The sequence below is a fragment of the Rhinolophus ferrumequinum genome, chromosome 6 (assembly GCF_004115265.2).
Source record: "Rhinolophus ferrumequinum isolate MPI-CBG mRhiFer1 chromosome 6, mRhiFer1_v1.p, whole genome shotgun sequence".
NCBI lineage: Eukaryota > Metazoa > Chordata > Mammalia > Chiroptera > Rhinolophidae > Rhinolophus > Rhinolophus ferrumequinum.
This window is the reverse complement of record NC_046289.1, coordinates 1,959,102-1,976,072: the sequence shown is the minus strand read 5'-3', so window position 1 is coordinate 1,976,072 and position 16,971 is coordinate 1,959,102. Positions and strand designations below refer to the sequence as shown.

The following is a 16,971-nucleotide window of genomic DNA, read 5'->3' as shown; positions in this document are numbered from 1 at the left end:
CAAAGGGATTTTACTCGGAAAGTTAGGCGAAAGAACAAACAAGTAGAAGAAAAGAACCATTATCGCCTCTTGCTGAAAAGTGGTCACAGGCGTGGGTGGGTGTGGGGTGCAGCTAGGACTTTGGGAGAGGTCCAGGAGCAATCCCCAGGCCCTGGGCACCACCAGCTTTTCAGAGACCTGTCTCTTGAGTGGAGGTGACCCACAATTGGAGGTACCAGGACCGCAATGTGCTCTGTGAGCTGGGGAACAGTGTCCACCAAGGCCTGCCCCACAGGAAAACCCTGTCCTCAGGGGCAGAAACCTAGGTCGGAGGCCTGGTCTCTCTCTCATCAGCTGTGTGGCCGTGGGCAGGTTCTGAGGTTTCTCTGAGTTGGTGTGTCAGTGCAATACGTGTGGAGAACTTGTACCCCATGGGGCTCCCACCAGGGTCAAGTCACCCCAGGACTCCCACTGAACAGCCCTGGGCCATCACTAAGTGGGGGTGGGCCCTCTGTCTCTTGAACTGTGCTTGCCCTTCCCATTTCTAAGTCTCTGACTATTGAAGACACATGGGACAGGAGACCAGCAGGCAGGCTAGCATGAGAGAGGGGGAAAGGCCCACCCAGCTAGCTGGGTGCCTCACGGGCTTGAGCTGGGACTCTTATGACCCCACTGCACAGAGGGGAACCCAGGTCTCAGGGGACTAATGACTCAAGAGGTAAACATAGAGAGCTTCCTGGAGGAGGAGCTGGCATCTCTGGGCCCAACTTGACCCATCTGCAGATGGCAGTGGGATACTGCAACATCTCAGGTGTCTTCTAATCTGTTAGGGGCTGGATTTTGCTGTTAAAAAATTCTTTTGTTGAAGTCCTAACTCCCAGTAACTCAGAACGTGACTGCATTTGGAGACAGGGTCTTTAAGTGTGATTAAATTGAGGCTAGAAAGGTGGGTCCTAATCCAACATGACTGGTGTCCCTGTAAGAAGAGGAGACACACAGACATGCACAGAAGGACCGTGTGAGGACACAGGGAGAAGATGGCTACCTACAAGCGAAGGACAGAGGCCTCTGCAGAAATCAGCCCTGCACACACCTTGCTGTCCGACTTCCAGTCTCCAGAACTGTGAAAAATACATGTCTGCTGTTGAAGCAGCCCAGCCTTTGCTGCTATGTTTGGCAGCCCTTGGACACTGAGCCACAAGCTTGTCTCTGTTCTCCCAGCACCCTGTCCAGAGCATGTCCCCTGTTCTGCCCCGCCACCATGTCCTACCGTGGCTCCAGCCCAGGTAGGACAGGCCTGGATCTGTCCTCTCTGGATTTTCCCTAACTTTTTTTCCTAGGATGCTAGCAGTGGAATCCCCCTACAACAGTGTGGAGTCTGCCTTTTCTGGGAAGTCTCAGTGACCCTCCCCACAAAATGTCTCCAATCTGATCCAGGGGAGGAGAGGGTCGTGTCCCCATCCATCCAGCTCAGGTCCCACCTCCTGTGCTCGCACACTGACCCCACGCAGCGAGCAATCCCTCCACAGCAGCCCCGAGTGTAACCCTGTCTGCCAGCAGAGGCCTCTCCTTCAGGCTCCTGAAGCCTCTGCAACATTCCCTCTGCTGTCACTGTGCCCCTCCCACCTTTCTGCTCTCCAGGCTCTCAGGATGAGCTTTGGGGACAGGCCTGGCGCTGGCTCCTCTGTCCTGCAGGAAAGGGTCCTTCAGGCTTGGGTGCTGTGGTCTGGGTGTCCCCCTGGCGGGCCAGCGCCTGCTCTCTGTGGCGTGGAAATGACCACAGGAGGAGCTGACAGCTCTGTCCTCTCAGTGTCCTTCCATACTGAACCTCAGCCTGAGCCTGGGCTGCCTGGAATCAAAGGTTGGAGAGATTGCCTCTGGAATGGGAAGGGGTGGGAGCATTTCTGAAAGTGAAAGTATGGGGGAGCGTGGTGGGTGGGGCTGGGGGTGGGGCCGGTGGGCGCTGGCCGAGTGGACCCAGCTGCTGGTTACTTGCTCTGGCTGCTCCAGAGGCCTCACTGGCTCTGAGGCCCTGCTCAACGACCTGTCCCAGCGGCCCTGTTCTGCCGGGGCCCAGTGGCCATTACTCAGCAGGTATGTTCTGCGCAGGTGAAGCAAGAGGGCCACAGGGAACTTGGGCAGTGGACGGAGACTCTAGGGACTGAGAAAATTCCGGTTCTACTAGTGGCTTTCTGGGCCAAGGGCCTCGACTTGGAGCCCAGGCCAGACTGCCAGCTCAAATCACAGTGGACACACACACACACACACACACACACAAAGCAGGTAAATGGACACGAACATGAAGACAGGCCAGAAGGCACAGACTGACACACAGACTCATGGAGAGAACCACTCACAGGGTCTCTGAGGCACACACATTTTAGAACAGAGGCAAACACAGGGAGACCCACTTAGGCCACACTTAGAGTGGTTAGCTCTGTTTTCCTTGGGCACCTGACATGTACTAGCTCTGACTGAGGGCTAGCTCAGGCCCACTCCCTACCTTGGGGGTGTGGGAGGATCCTGGTCAAAGGGCACATGCCCCAGACCCTGTAACTGCCCCTCAGTTATGGGGGAAGGTATGCCCAGGGCACAACCAGGCCCAGAGAAGGAGGTGCTGACTGGTCTGGGGCTCAGCTGGTCAGGGAAGTCTTCTTGGAGGAGGAGCCACTTGTGCCGAGCCTTGAAGGAATTGGCAGCTGGAGAAGGTAGGAGTGAAGTCACGGCTGGCAGAGGGAATAGCCCGTGCAAAGGTGTGCAGAAGTGAGTGCTTTGGAGTGGTGAGAGTTGGTGTGTGAGTGGGAGAAGCTGGAGGGGCGGGTGAGGAAGGGCCTTGAACACCCAGCTAAGGAAGGGGGAGTCTGCACTCCTCTGAGGGTGATGGCAGCCCCGAAGGTTTTATGTTTTGTTGCTATCAAGGGGGAGCCTTTCAAGTGCCTTTTTCTAGTAGTCTTTTCTGGGGTGTGAGAAAGCTATTTTCTAAGCAGATGATCATATCTTCTATGAATAAGGACAGTTTTATCAGGTCCTTCCCAACACTTATTATTTTTTGCCTCATTGCCTTAACTAGTTCTTCCAGACAAATGTGGAATAGTATGGTGAGAACACACATACTGTCTTCTTCCTTACTTTCAGGACTCTTAGCTTGCAAGGAGGGGTTCTAAGGGAGGTTTATGTTTCGGCAAGACCCCCTCTCCCAGTTGTTCTGAGGAGAGAGGACCCAAGAGGTCCAGGAAGGCATGCAATTAGGACCTGTGATCAGGTGATGGAGGATGGCAGGTGGGAGGTAAGAGGGAGATACAGGTCGGCCCAGGGTGCCCGAGGTGGCCAGTTTGGAGCTTTGAAGGATGGGGTGATGGCCCAGGCCCAGGGTAGGTGGGGAGCTTGGGGGTGGCGTGGGCACTAGGGATGCCAGGGAGGCTGAGGAAGATGGAAGGGCATGTCTAGGAAAAGCAGGGAGAAGCTGAGTTTGGGGGCGGGAAAGGGAAGCCCAGACCTGGCTTCTTGCTCACAGATAGGGTGGCCCCAGATGGGAGTTCCCAATGACCTGTCTTCTGGGTGGCCTTTCCACCGTCCCACCGGCTCTGCAGCTGCTTTGGCCTGAGCTGGAGAGCGTGGGGCCCAGGGCTCAGGCTTGGCCTGGGTTTACTGAGCCTTGAAACTCGGCTAGTGCTAAGCCCAAGGGGCAGGGCCTCTGGACACTCAGGACAATGGGGACAGAGAGCCAGAGAGAGAAAAAGAGCCAGAGAGAGGCCCCACGGATATGGGGCAGCAGGTATGGGGCGGGATTAAGGCGGAGTCAGCGGAGAGTTCTGTTCAGCAGCCGCTCATATGGCACCCACCCGGCCAGACCAAGCAGGAGGAGACCCTGACACTGACGGTTCATCCCTCCCCCAGGCTAGCCCTAGGGTGACGGGGAGGAGGCAAATGGACAGAGGCTCCCAGGCCAGTGAGGAGGCCCCATGGGCACAGGGACAGTCCCGAGTGCCTGCTGAGCAGACAGGTGGTGCAGCACAGCCCAAGGATGGCTCGGAGGTGGGAGCACCGGCACCCCGGGGCCCCGAAATCCAGGTCAGATGTGGAGAGCGGGGATGGGGAGGCCGAGGCAGGGAGCAGCCTGAGCAGAAGCCCGGGGGCTGGACATCTGGGGGACTGAGAGGCAGCCCGGGGGGCTGGCTGGGTGCAGGTCAGAGAGGCCCAGAGGGGAGGCTGGAGGAAGTTCGGTCCTGGATGGTGGGCTTTGAATGCCAAGTTGTGGGCTTGGCCTTCGCCTCAGGGCTGTGGGGAGCCACAGGGGGTTTAAAGCAAGGGAGTGATCTGGCTGACTTGTGCTTTGGGAAGATCAAGAACAGCTTGGGAAGCTGCAGGAGCAGGGTTCCTGCAGGAGCTGAGGAGACGAGCTGGGGACCCTAATGGGCCTTCAGTGCAGCTCTGGTTAGGGATGAGGGTGGTGAAATGGGCTGGGTGGGCCCCAAGTCTCTGCCTGTGTAAGCTCCCATGAGACCCAGCCACAAGCTGCCTCTCTTTCCCCCAAAATCTGCCTCCGGGCTTCTGGGGAGACCTTCAAGTCTGACCCCACTCCTGGCATTGGGGAGCTGCCCCCACTTGAGTCCTCCTGTTGGGAGAAAGGGTTCCTTGGGCAGCACCCCCAACTTGCTGGTTCTGGGAGATACGGGAGTCCAGTCCACGTTTCCAGACAGAATTAGTCCAGTCAAGGCTCCCCACCCTTGAGCTGTGTGGCTCAAGGCAAGACCCTGCCCCTCTCTGAGCCTGTTTCCTCACCTATGAAACGGGGTGAATAACATCCTGCAATGTTGTCGTAGGGATGTGATTGGGCTGGGCACACAGTAGGTGCTCACCCAACTAACACAGGGCTCGGCTTGTCCTTTTCCACATCTCCCTGGTGACAGAGCCTGGAGCACAGGCAGGCAAAGCACAGCTGGAACAGCTCTTTTCATCACTACTCCTGCCCCTGCCGGATGCTGAGGGGCACCAGCGAGGGGGAGTGAGGGGGGGTCACAAAGCTCCTGTGACAAAGCTCCCTGTCTTGTGTGGGCCAGTCTGAATCAGGGCAGGGTCTCAGTCCTGGAGCCAGGGGACTATGATGACCTGTGGCCGGGGCGGAGCTGATAAGGGCCCCATCAGTCACCTGGTTCTGCCCCACCCTCAGTGGGGCCTCCTTCCTGCTGCCCAGTAGCCCCTGGGAGAGGAAGGTAGGCCTCGGCTGACCCCTGCATGTCTGGCCCCTGGACAGACATCTCACTGGAGGGTGTGGGTGTGAGGAGGGTCTGGACCCCGCAGACCCCAGGCAAACCAAGGCCTGGGGAGCGGCTATTCCCACCCAATGTCACCCAAGGGTCGGGTGTTGGCTCCAGCCTGGCCTTTATCCTGGGGGGGAGGGGACCTGGGAATGGGTTGGGGGCTCCGCCTCTATAGGTCAGTGACTTCAGCAGTTCCTGTGCTTCTTTTGGCCCTTGTTTCTCCAAGGCTAAAGGGAAACCTTGCTGGCCTAAAGCCCCACCTCACCCCCTTTACACAATAAGGTGGGTGGGAGGTCCCAGCAGGCAGAAAATGTTCTCTCCTCTCTCCTACCCTTAGCTTAACCTAAAGTCAGAAAGTCAAACTCAGCCATGCTGGGCTGAAAGGGGGTGTGGGCAGAACCTGCGGGGCCTGGGTGATGAGAACTGGCGTTCTGGGTAGGGCAGAGCCAGCCTCTGATCTGCACCCCCATGCCCTAGGGACCCCCTCCTCAGCCCCTGTGGGGTTGGGGCCAGCACACACCGGGCTGGGCCGAGGGGGGAAAGGGAAGGGGAAGGAGGGAGGAGATGCAATGGGTGAAAAGCTGCCTTGGGACCGCCCAGCTCCTATAGACCTGTGGCTCCTCCCACTCCCCCACCCCCAGGGGACTGCAAGGTCCCGATAAGCTGTGGGTGGCCTCCAGTGGCCTCCGCCAAAACCCTCAAGCCTGACCCCACTTCCCGCCAGTTCTGAGAGTCCCTGGGAAGGGGGTGGCCTCCCACGCAGGTCCCTGAGCACCCCTTTGAGCAGAAGCAGTTAGGCCTGATGGGCTGAATGGGGGTGAGCTGAGGGCTGTGGGGGTGGTAAACGCTGTGGGGAGTGGTGGGAATTTTAGGCCTCAGGACCTAAGATCCAGGAAGTTCTGGATGTGGTTGCTGGGTCCGGCCCCGGGGACTGTGGGCTGCAGGTTGGGCTGGGCCCCAGAACCTGCACATCCAATTCTCCTCTCCAACTCCAAGGGAGGGTGTGGCCTGGCAGAGCCCATGAGGGCAAGCACCTGTGGGAGACTCTTGTGAAAGGTGGTGTGAGGGAAGGTTCCCTGGAGATATCACCTACATCTCAGCTCTAGCTGGCACACAGGTGGTTCTGGCCATGAGGGCTGGCTGGTGACACTATTTTGACAGCCCGGGGCTCACCTCCTGGGGGAAGCTTTCCTGACAAACTGCTGGGCCGTGCCAGGCCCCACAGTGCTCTCACGTGTTTCTGTGCCTGCTCCCAGGGCTGGGCACCCTTCCCCTCAGGCCCCCTGAGTCTCCTTTTCACTCTCAGCTCTCCTGCTGCCAAGATGCCATCGCCTCAGGCAGTGACCTCTGGTCCAGAGCTCCACAGCCCCAAGGAGCCTGTGGAGCCACAGACCCCAGAACGGGGCACTCGTCGGGCAAGCAGTGGGGATGCGTGGCCGGGCCTGGGCACCTTTCGGCGGGCCTTCTCCCGGACAAGCCAGCGGGCCTCGGGCAGGACCTCCGAGGAGGAGCTGGGCCTGCTAAGGCGCAGCTCCCGCTTCCTGTTGCGGTCCTTACGGCGCGCTCCGGATGACAGCCCGGCTGCTGACCCATGCCAGGACACTGCTGCACCAGGTCACAGCCCAGAGGTACCCTCCAGAGTCATGGATGGTGTCAGCCAGCAGCGGCCCACTGGGATGGGGCCTGAGGAACTGGAAACTGAGGCAGGTAAGGCTTTCACAAACAACACTAAGCATGGGAGGAAACTGAGGCGACAGGGTGGGGCAGCCAAGCCCAGGCTTCCTGACAGACTCTCCTCAACAGCCACCTCCTCAAACCCCTACCCCCTGCACAATTGCATTTAAAATTCTTCCAGCATCTCAACAAGGGGAGCCCGTATTGGGCAGATGAGAAAAGTGAGGCACAAAGCGGTTAAGTACACAGCTGGGAAATGGAGAAATGGGATTTGAATCCAGATTTGCAGGACTCCAGGACCCTGGCATCTCCACAGCCTGCTTCCTGGCTGAACCAGAGTGATGGGCAAGGCACTGGCCCTCTTAGTGCACAGGGTCGCAGGGTACACGGGAGCCATGGCTGCCTGGAGGGGAGGTCAGGGAGCTGCTCAGGAAGGAGGAGCTGGACTTGGGCCCTGAAGGGGTGTGCCGGTGGAGGCAGAGTGTCCCTAGGGGTGGGGGCTAGCCCAGAGCAGGGAGCAGCACAAAAGGCTGAAGCTGCACACTGGGCCAGGAACCTGGGCACTGCATACTAGCTCACCGAGCCTGAACTCTGACCCCATCGCACCTGCAGTCAGGACTGCCCTTGAGGCCACCAGGTCCAGCTCAGCAGAGCTGAGGGCAGGGAGGGTGGGAGCAGGGGCAAAGGTGGGTGCTGTAAATGGGGAAGGCAAGGGCTGATTCAGATTACTGTCTTCAGCCAGGCTTGGGGCCTGGGGTTCTGCCTCTTCAAAGGTGATTCGGAGGGACAGTTGTGGCAGTTGGGGATGTTGCCCCTGGAGCAGGCCTTCAGTCGAGCTCTGGGGCCAGGCAACCCAGCTCAAGATGGGTCAGACCCGCGCCTCCTGGGGTGGTCTCCCTCACTGCGCCTCTCCCTGCGTTGCAAAAAGGCAAATCTGTGGCAGACCTCATAGCTGAGCGGCAGCTGCTGGCGGCCTTCAAACAGCTGCAGCGCCTGGAGGCGCGGCTAGTGGAGGAGAAAGTTTCACACACCTTCGAGCAGAACCCCACGGGCTTCGCTCGGCGCGCCATGGACGTGTGCCTGCACTACGACGGGCTGGCCGCGGAGATCGCTGCCATCGTGCATGAGACGCTGGGCCCGGACGGTGTGGACGCGGCCATGCTGGCAGAACTGGCCCAAGTGGTGCGCGCTGAAGAGGAGGCCCACCCGATGTCCCCTGCGGACGGCGACTTCCTGTGCACGCCACGCCGCTGGCGCCAGCACTGGGAGGACGCGGTGCGGCGGAGTGCTCAGCGGCGCGTGCAGCAAGCAGGCGCCGGGGAGGCGCCACGGGCAGCGGAGGGTGCATCAGGCCTTGCTCAGCTTCTGGCCGAGCTTGGCAGCTTGATTCGCTGCGACCTGCGGAAGGTGCAGTTGGAGGTGCAGCCCGCGTATGCGGCCGCCGGCTTCCCGGCGTGGGAGGCCTACCTGCGCGCCTACCACAGCGCCGTGGCCCAGCGCCTGCAGGAGCTGGCGCGCGACGCCCGTGGCTGTGAGCAGCTCTACATTTTGCTGGACTGGGCCGCCAATGTCTACGGCAGGTGAGGTCTCAGCCAGGGAGGGAAGGGAGCGGCTGGCACTGCCAACGGAGAGGCTTTCAGGAACCCGCTCTGAGGAGCGCAGGGCACCTTCCCCCAGTCCTCCCTGGGGGAGGGCTGATAATTGGGCGTCAGAGATCCCCGGGGGACTTCGACATTCTTTCTTCCCGGTTTTAGGCCATGGTGCGCTCCTGCCAGGGTTTTCCTAAGGGACCACCCATGCGTTGGTTCCTGAAACTGGAAAGTGTCGGAGGGGAGGCTCCTACTCTGGCAGGAAGCCCAGTTACAGAGCCTATGCTAGTGCACAATGTGCCTTTGAGCGAATTAGAAAAGGGCACCCCTTCAGGTAGGCCCACAGCAGCTTGTCTGGGCTGGATTTCACCCCCACTTCCCCCTTTGCATGGACACCTAGGAGCCGGGCACAGCCCATTTCACCTCCAGCTCTGCACGGTGTGATAGGGTGGATTACATCTCCCGGGTGGCTGAGCGCTTCCCAGCCCCACACAGGCAGGAGTGTGGGTGGGAGGAGGGTGCCTAAAGTACTGGGCACCGTTCATTTGCTGTGTCCTCGGGCAGGTACTCGCCTCTCTTGGGGTTTCTCTGGTGTAGGCTGGATAGTGGCAGGTCCCTGAGATGTGTGGTACTGGGGACCCTTAGAGCTCAGTATTGGATGTACCCCCACGGTGAGGGTAGAGATCACTTCGGGGGCAGCCTGGCTGAAGTCTATCTGGACAGCCGTCCTTGTGTGTTCCATGCACCCACAGTTGATTGCTAGAGTGCCAGGAAATCCAGCAGTGAGAAGTTTTGGGGCGCGGGCGTGGTGGTGGTGGTGGTACAGAAGCCTGGAGGGAGGGCTGGGGGGCGGTATGTGTGAACAGCGGACCAGGTTCAGGACCCCGCGGTGATGGGTTAGGCTTTGAGCCTGGGCAGAGGGGAGTGGGGGACAGCCGCTGCCGCATCAGCCCCCGCCCTGCCTTCCAGTCCTAATTTCCTGGGCGCCCCGGACCTGACTCTGTCCACGGAGCCTCTGCCCGCGCTCCTGGCCCCCGAGGTGTGGGCCCGACTGGAGAGCGACTACACCAGCTTCCTAGAGGTTAGGTCGGGGCGGGGCCACGCCGGAGGGGGCGGGGTCCTGGTTGAGCGCAGCTGCGATCCCGCAGTAGGCGCCCAGGATCGCGGTCCACATGCTGGCGGCGCCTAGGCCTCAACCTGTGGCCTCGGGCGCTGGCTTGTGCCCTGACTGTTTGGCGCTTGTCTCCGAGGGCACGCGACGGGGCTCGGGAGGTAGGGGACACCCCGACCTCCTTCCTGGGAGGGTCTCACCGCGTCCTCCTCCCCACCCCACACAGACCAAGATCGTGAGCTGCTTCGATAGCATCCTGCAGCTAGAGCAGAGTCGCTGGGCGGCCGCCAAGGCCCCTGACGTGCTGCAGGGCCGCTACCACACGCCGCTGTCCATCGACGTCCACATGGTGCGGCCCGAGAGGGGGGCTGAGGAGGGAACTGTGTTTGGCTTCAGGCGGTGTGTGGTCTCCCTTGCGGAGGGGACACCCAAAGCTATGAAGTCCAGTCCCAACCTCCCCTCCTCATTAGAGGGGAGCCTGAAGCCCCATGTGGGGCGGGATGGGGGACGCGGGGTGGCAGGCCCAGGCTAGGAGCGCCAGGGCCCAGCTCCTAGCTTGGCAGGTGGCCGGTGGTGCTGGGAATTGGGAGGGTTGACCTCCCAACTTGGGGGCCGCTGGAAGCTGAAGCTGAGATGGTTAGACAGAGCAGAGCGGCAGGACACGTTGCTGGAGCTAGATGGAGGACTAGGGGCATTGGGGTGGAGGGCTCGGACTCCCGCTCAGCGCGTGGCATCGCGGCAGCTGGTGGCAGAGCACGTGAAGGCGGCTGGGGCCATCTCGGCGGAGCTGGAGGCCACCACCTTGAGGATCTGTGCGCGGGCGCTTGGCCTCTTTGTGCCCAGGTGCGGCTGCATCCTAGGCGGGAGGGAGGTGGGTGGAGTGGCGGGGTCAGCATGTGGACGGTGGTCGTCCCTTTGGGAGGGCCTATCCTGTTTGCTCAGAGTTGGAGATCCCCGGACAAGTGGGAGGGAAGAGCCTTATCTTAAGGCTTGAGGTCTGGGGGAAACTCGAGGGAAGGGAGGACCCGGGGTCGTAGTGCGACCGGGAAGGCTCCCCAAGGCCTCTGCGTCCCCCGCTCCCAGGTTTGAAAAGGCTTTTCTGGAGTCGGAGGCGGTGAATGAGCCGCACCTGGGAGCCAACATCAACGCCTGTGAAGAGCTCAGGTTGGTCTCTCCCGCTCCTCCTCAGGGGCGGTGCCCGGCGCTGCCAGCAGGGGGCGCGCGAGCTCCGGAAACACCGACGCCCAAGGCTCCCGAAGTCTGGCGTGCGCAATCTGACGTAGTCCGATTTGGTACCCTGGCGTTCTGGCAGACTTCCCAGGAGGCCTCCAGGAATGAGCCCCGCGCCTCCGCCGGGCTGTGGGATCCTCCCTCGGCCCCGCGGGGCTGCGTCCCTGGAAGGGACTTGGGGAGTTTCAAGGCTCAGCAGAAGCCGAGAAGCTCCAGACGTTTTAGTCTCTGCCTATTGCCTGCCTAATCCATTTCTGCTACTCTGGGTTCCATTTCTTTCCTCCCTTCATCCCAGGCAGACTTCTCTTTTTTTAGGACACTCCCTTTTCTGGAAAGCCTTCTGTGACACTCCACCCGGGGCTATGCTGGGGGTGGGCTTGCCCCCTCTGCAGGAGGCAGGGGCCCTCCCTGTGGGCTGGGAGTGGCTGCCCCCCTTCTGTGCCTTCAACCCCGGGCCAAGCCTCAGGGTCACCCCACTGCAATGCATCAGCTACTGCAGGGCAGCCAGCAACTATGGGCACTGATTACCACTTGCTATCTGGGTACCTTGAGATAAATCACTTCCCCTTTTTTTGCCTCGTTTTCTTTCTGTCACACGGAGATCAAAGCACCTGCTCCCTAGAACGCAGTGCCTTAGAGGACTCCATTCATATTCACTCTTTGTGAGCACGCGAGGTGTGCCAGGCACTCTGCTAGTGCCAGCCTGATGCATTTCACCCCAAGTGCGGTGTCTCCGTGTACAGATGGGAAAGTGGAGGCTTAGGTAAAAAAAATGCCACTTGTCCATGATGACACAGCCAGTACATGCTGGGCCTGGAACCTGGACCAGGACTGTCTGAATCCAAAGCATGACCACGATGAGGCACTGCTTCTCTAACACTCTCTTGTCCCTAATCTGTGCTGAGCCCATCCATTCAACCCTAAGGACCATTCTCCATCCCTTGGTAGGCAGCCTCTGGCCCAGACCCGGATGGAATTTTACCCTACCCTTCTGTGTCCTGGTACTTGGGACTGGGTTTCTTCAACAGTGAAATGGGGACATTGTCACCTTTAGAGAGGAAGTTATGAGGCTCACAGGAGGACACCCCCACACACACCCCACGTGCCAGGCACGGCTGTGCTGCAAGCCAGGAGGGATGGAAGGTTGAACCAGAGGTGCCACAGGGGGGCTCTGCCATGCAGTGGGGTCACCACCACCATCCCTCAGATCTATCTCTCCATGATTGACTCCTGGGGTTTTGATGCTGTCCCCTCATTTGACTCTGCTCCCAGGGGGTTACTACATTGCTTGGTGCCAGGGGCTGCCCTTCACATTATAGTCTAACTGAATGGAATTGGTATGGCACCTAGCCTGCATGGCTGTATGCCAGGCCTTGCCCCCCAGCCTGCTCCCCCTTGCCCACTTTGTCACCTGTCCTGGCCCCTCCCCAGGACCTGTCTTCTGGCGAGGTTCCCAGGAACCTTTGTGGAGCTGGAGAAGCCCCTGGTGGCTGCCACCTGCATCTTCCAGAAGCGGCTGCTCCAGGGTTTGCAGTGTGATGTGCAGGTGACTGGCATGTGCCATTCTCTCCCCACTTTGCACACCCAGCAGGTTCCCCTGTGCCAAGGGGAACTTGGGATCCCAAGTCACAGCGCTCATTTACTCCAGGGGCAGTTTCAGGGGTGGACAGGGCACCCAGACAAGTTCCCAGTTGAGCAAGGACAGTCAGTCTCCACTTCTTGGAGATGGTAGGTCTAAGGAACCAGGACCCTCACCCAGGCCTTTAAGAAGAAGGGCATCAGATAGCCCCCTAGAGTTTCTTCCTGTTGACAGATTGTCATCCCTAGGCCTGAAACACCAGTCAGGAGCCATGCACTGGGTTCTGAGGGAGGGTCTAGTGGGTGGGGAGAACATGGTAGAGGATCCTTGGCCCCACCCTTGCCCCCAGCCACTCTTCAGGACCCTGTGCACCAAGGTCTGGCTGACACAGGACACGCTACAGCTTCTCATGGACAAGGTGGTGGCCTTCGCCCGCCACCTGGAGCACGTGGCCCCACCCCTCGGGCAGGTATCTGGAAGGGACCGAGTCCTGGTGGGGGCATGCCCATGGTCAGGCCTTTGACCCTGACCTGGACCCTCCCACCAACCAGGAGACTCTGCAGGAGGTGCACCGTTATGTGGTCCGGGAGTACCTGGCACAGGCGCTGAGGCCGCGTGAGCGGTTCCAGGGTGACGAGCGCATGGCTGGTTCCCAGAAGATGGGCCTCGATGCCCAGGCCATTAGCAATACCTTCCAGGGCTTGGTAGGAGCATTGTGTGCTCGCCTCCTGGGGGTGGGGTTTCCTCTGGCCCTTGGGCCCATCACTGACTCCAGCCCCCTATTCTCATTTCAGCTGGGCCCCTGCAAGAGGAGAGGGGTGGGGCCAGGTGGGGCCAGGTGGGGGAGGCACTTTGCATATATTTGCATACATTTTGTGGGGTGTGTGGGGAAAGGGCAAGCGTTGCAGCTGCATCTGGTGGGCAGGGCCCTTGACCCCCAGCCTTTGGAACTGTGATACCTCCTACTTACACATCCACCCCTCATCAGGCTATGGGTCTCCCACTCGCTGTATGACTCCAGGCAGGACTTCCTAGCCAGGAACTCAGTTTACGCATCTGAGCAGAGAAGGGAAGACACTGCACTGTACCATGGGGAGGGATAAGGAATATTATGTTGTGACCAGTGGGAAGGGGGCTGCAGGAGGGCCAGCGGTGCACTAACGGAGGGATTGCAGGCAGGGGCGGCAAGGGGCTTCCCAGGGGAGGTGGCCAGCCGCGTACATGTGTCCCTGCCTCCTCAGGGCTCTGAGGCCACGTGGCTGGGACAAGCGATCCCATGCGTGGCTGACATACTGGGCGAGACTTACAAAGACAACATCCAGCTGCACCTGGAGAGGCTCATCCGCAGCTACCCCGACATCAGGTTCGCACCCCACCTGTTCCCCTGGCGTTCCGACAGAAGGCCATCGGGCCCTAGGTTCGGGTAATTTGTGCCTGCAGAAGGGTCCCAGGGTGTGTAGGTGGGCAGGTGAGAAACCTGAGGGCGACGCTAGCACATTGGAAGGTGTGTGTGTGGGAGGGGGCATTGTGTTTCCCTTGTAACCTTTCCCCGTGGCCTCCTCATTCAGTCCTGTGGTGGGATGGGGGGGACCCCTGTCCTCTGCACAGGGTCAGGGCCCCTCATCCGTGTCTGACAGTGGAGACCGTCCCAGCCGTGGGAGTTTGGGGACAGGCGCAGTCCCACCTCCAGGGCTTCCTCTCTGGGAGCCCTGACAGGAGAACGGAGGCTTTGGTACCGGGGTGTGTGTTGGGGGAGGGGGGTGAGTCATCCAACCCGCGGAAATCCCAGCCTGAATCTCTCCATGGCCTTGGAGATTCCGGGATGGGGGAGGTGCCAGAAACCCCGGGGCCCAGCCCCTTCCCGGCCCCACCGCTGCCCACAACCCACCCCCAGGGAGAATTCGCTGACCCCAGCCTGGACTGTCTCTTTGCCTTTGATTCAGAGTGCTCACCTTCCCGCAGTGCCCTGGGGAATCCCCACCTGCCCCCTCGGGGTTCCTCCGCCCTAGGCCCGCCCACCGTCCCAGGCTGCGTGCAGGGAGCCGCACTGGGGGTTGGGAACGGGAACCGCGACTAGCCACCCCCCCAGGTGCCCAGCCTGCGGCCTCCACACTTCCTTTTTCCCTGGGGTCTGGCTGCGGTACCCCTGCACAGTGCTGGCAGGGGGAAGCCCACGTGCACCCTGGCGCCCACAGCCCTCTGCACGGCCACCGTGTCCCCTCCCTCATTGAACTGCTGCATGCGCTATTTCACCTGTGGGGGAGCGCCTTCCCGTCTCCACCCGGCTGGCACCGGTCAAGGCCCAGCAGGCCTTCCAGGAGCCCGGTCCTTCTGGCCTCTCTCATTCTCAGCCTCTCTCAGACCAGGCTCTAGGAATGTGGGTACACTCGTGCTTCCAGCCTGAGCCGGGGGTTCCCCTCACCTGAGGCTTGGGGTGTCACTGGAGGTGCTGGGTCTGCAGCGAGGGTCTCATGTCTCTGCAGACGGGACCACGTGCTGGCCATCCTGACACTGCGCCGGCTGGGCCGCCGTCGGAACCGGAGCCTCCTGCAGCACGCCCAGGACCTACTGAAGGCTGCGGCCAGGGCAGGCAGCTCGGAGACCTCCGGGGGTCGTGTGCTCTTTGAGGAGATTGAGGTGTCCACGTCCGTGGACATGCTCATCACCTGCATCTAGTGCTCCTGGGCCTGGGGCAGAGGCACCTCAGGTGGGGCCTGCACTGGGTGCAGGGTCAGGCACTGAACCCCAAGCTAGGAGTCCAGAGAGGCCCTCACGGCCCTGTCCCCACCCTGAAGCCCAAAGTCATGGAATTTTCATGCCCAGCTGAGCTTGGCTGCTGAGCCAGAAGGAACAGCAATGACAGAGGCATTTCAGGCATTTGCGGGGGAGGGCTTGGGGGGCAGAGGTCCCCTTCAGTACTGCCCGTTAGGGAAAACCTCCCTGCCTAACTGTCCTGCACCACCCCCAGCCTGAAAGCAAAGAAGAGAATATTTTTTAAATAAATATGAATTAAAATGAGTAGGGGGCAGGGCCAAGTTGGCTGGGAGCAGGAGGTCTGGGTCCCTATGTACCAAGGCGCAGGGCTAGTAGGTTCTGTGGTGACCTCATTTAGTGGATGGCCCTTTCCTGCCCATTGTACCTATGGGGAGACTGAGGCAGGTTCAGAGCTAAGGAGGCTCACACCTATGACTGCAAAACAGGCTTCAACCCTGGGACACTGGGTCCACTGCCCTCATGTGCCAAGTGAGCCTGGCCCAGCAGGGCTGGGCACTGTTCTGTCCTGTTCTAAGCAGGCCTGGGCCCCTGGGAGACAAGAAGAGGCCAAGGTTTGTTCTATAACACAGGGTATTTGGGGAAGAGGGACTTCAGAGCAGGAAAGTTGTGGGGCCTCTAGGCAAGTGTCACCTATAGAGTGTATGCGTGGGCACTGACCCGACAGGTCTCAGCTCACTGCAGGGTGCACCTGCTCCCCACCCCACCCCATCCTGTCTCATGAAAAGCTGGCACTGAAATTTGGCTCCAGCCTGTGGGCAAGGCTGCAGGGGAACCCATTTGCACTGGAAACTTCGGGCTTGCCAGGGAGGCTGAGCACTGAGGTGAGAAGATTCATAGGAGACACTGTGACAGGCAGCAATAGGTGCCTTTCCCTGACACCCCTCCACTGAACCTGCCCCCCCACTGGGCCTGGCCCTGACCATGGCAGGAGTGGGGAGTAGGTAACTGCAGGGGGACCAAGGTTCAAAGAGCCCAGCAAAGTTGAGTCTCCCAAGGACAGGACGAGGGTCCTGAAAGGCTGTAGGGCTGGGCAGGTGGGGGACATGTCTCTCCCAGCTCCTCCTGGGCCCACCTCCCTACACGCTGGACAGCCAGTGGGCTGTGCCCAGGCAGGTCGGCACTACTCTCTACACCAAGGCTGGAGTGCAGCGCCAGGTCTGGGTCCTGCTGGGGCCCCAGGGGGAGTGGGAGCAGTTGTCAAGGGCTGTGCCCTTCATGGGTACACAGGGGCTAGAGGCTGATGGTGGGGGAAGCAAGAGAGTGTCCAGACCAACCTGAGTGGGGAATCTAGTGGGGTGGATATGGGGGGCACGAATGAGGAAGAGGAGAGGTTGGGGTTCTCAGGCTCCAGGGCTGGGGACGGGGCAGGGTGTGTGTGAGTGCTGCCACTGACAAGCAGTCTTTGTGTCAGAGGGAAACTGAGGCCAGCAGAGGGTGGAGGTTGGCACTGCATGCTAGGCCTTAGCACAGGTGGCCTGGGATCTTCAGTCATGGGGAGGGGAGGTATCACAGAGGTGCCTCTTTTACTATGGAGGGGCAGGTGATTGACAGGTCCCCCTGACTGCACATGTAAGCTCAGTGGCCATCAATGGCGTGGTGAATCTCAGGCAGGGTGGGGTGTGGTGGGGTGGGGTATAGAAAGCCTTGATCTGGTCTGGCCTGGCCAGGTTCTCCCCAGGGAACCCCTGCCACGCCTATCCCATGTTTGAGTCATAGACCTCTTACAGAGGCTCCTGGCCCTGACCCTGACCCTGACCTGGCCCTGCCTGAGTC

The 16,971-nt window shown here is 60.3% G+C and overlaps 1 protein-coding gene across 10 annotated transcripts; it reads left to right on the top strand.

Annotated features, from left to right (window-relative positions):
• The first annotated feature begins 1,958 nt into the window (after nucleotides 1-1,958).
• Nucleotides 1,959-15,441, top strand: EXOC3L4 (exocyst complex component 3 like 4). Of its 10 annotated transcripts, none has more exons than XM_033108399.1 (12): nucleotides 1,959-2,073; nucleotides 6,547-6,947; nucleotides 7,843-8,494; nucleotides 9,473-9,584; nucleotides 9,841-9,963; nucleotides 10,357-10,457; nucleotides 10,698-10,778; nucleotides 12,276-12,390; nucleotides 12,773-12,892; nucleotides 12,975-13,127; nucleotides 13,665-13,846; nucleotides 14,907-15,441. In XM_033108399.1, the coding sequence occupies exons 2-12, from the start codon at nucleotides 6,563-6,565 to the stop codon at nucleotides 15,097-15,099; spliced, it is 2,217 nt and encodes a 738-aa protein (XP_032964290.1). In that variant the 5' UTR covers nucleotides 1,959-2,073; nucleotides 6,547-6,562; the 3' UTR covers nucleotides 15,100-15,441. The 10 variants fall into 10 exon arrangements, 9 of the variants coding, with proteins under 9 accessions (XP_032964290.1, XP_032964297.1, XP_032964296.1 ...); XM_033108401.1 differs by lacking the exon at nucleotides 1,959-2,073 and adding an exon at nucleotides 2,176-2,687; XM_033108397.1 differs by lacking the exon at nucleotides 1,959-2,073 and adding an exon at nucleotides 2,643-2,742.
• The last annotated feature ends 1,530 nt before the right edge of the window (nucleotides 15,442-16,971 follow it).

Coding starts and splice junctions, on each gene's coding strand:
- EXOC3L4 (XM_033108399.1), top strand. CDS start 6,563: ATGCCATCGCCTCAGGCAGTGACCTCTGGTCCAGAGCTCCACAGCCCC. Junction 8,495..9,472: donor GCCGCCAATGTCTACGGCAG/GTGAGGTCTCAG, acceptor CCTGCCTTCCAG/TCCTAATTTCCTGGGCGCCC. Junction 12,893..12,974: donor TGGCCCCACCCCTCGGGCAG/GTATCTGGAAGG, acceptor CCCACCAACCAG/GAGACTCTGCAGGAGGTGCA.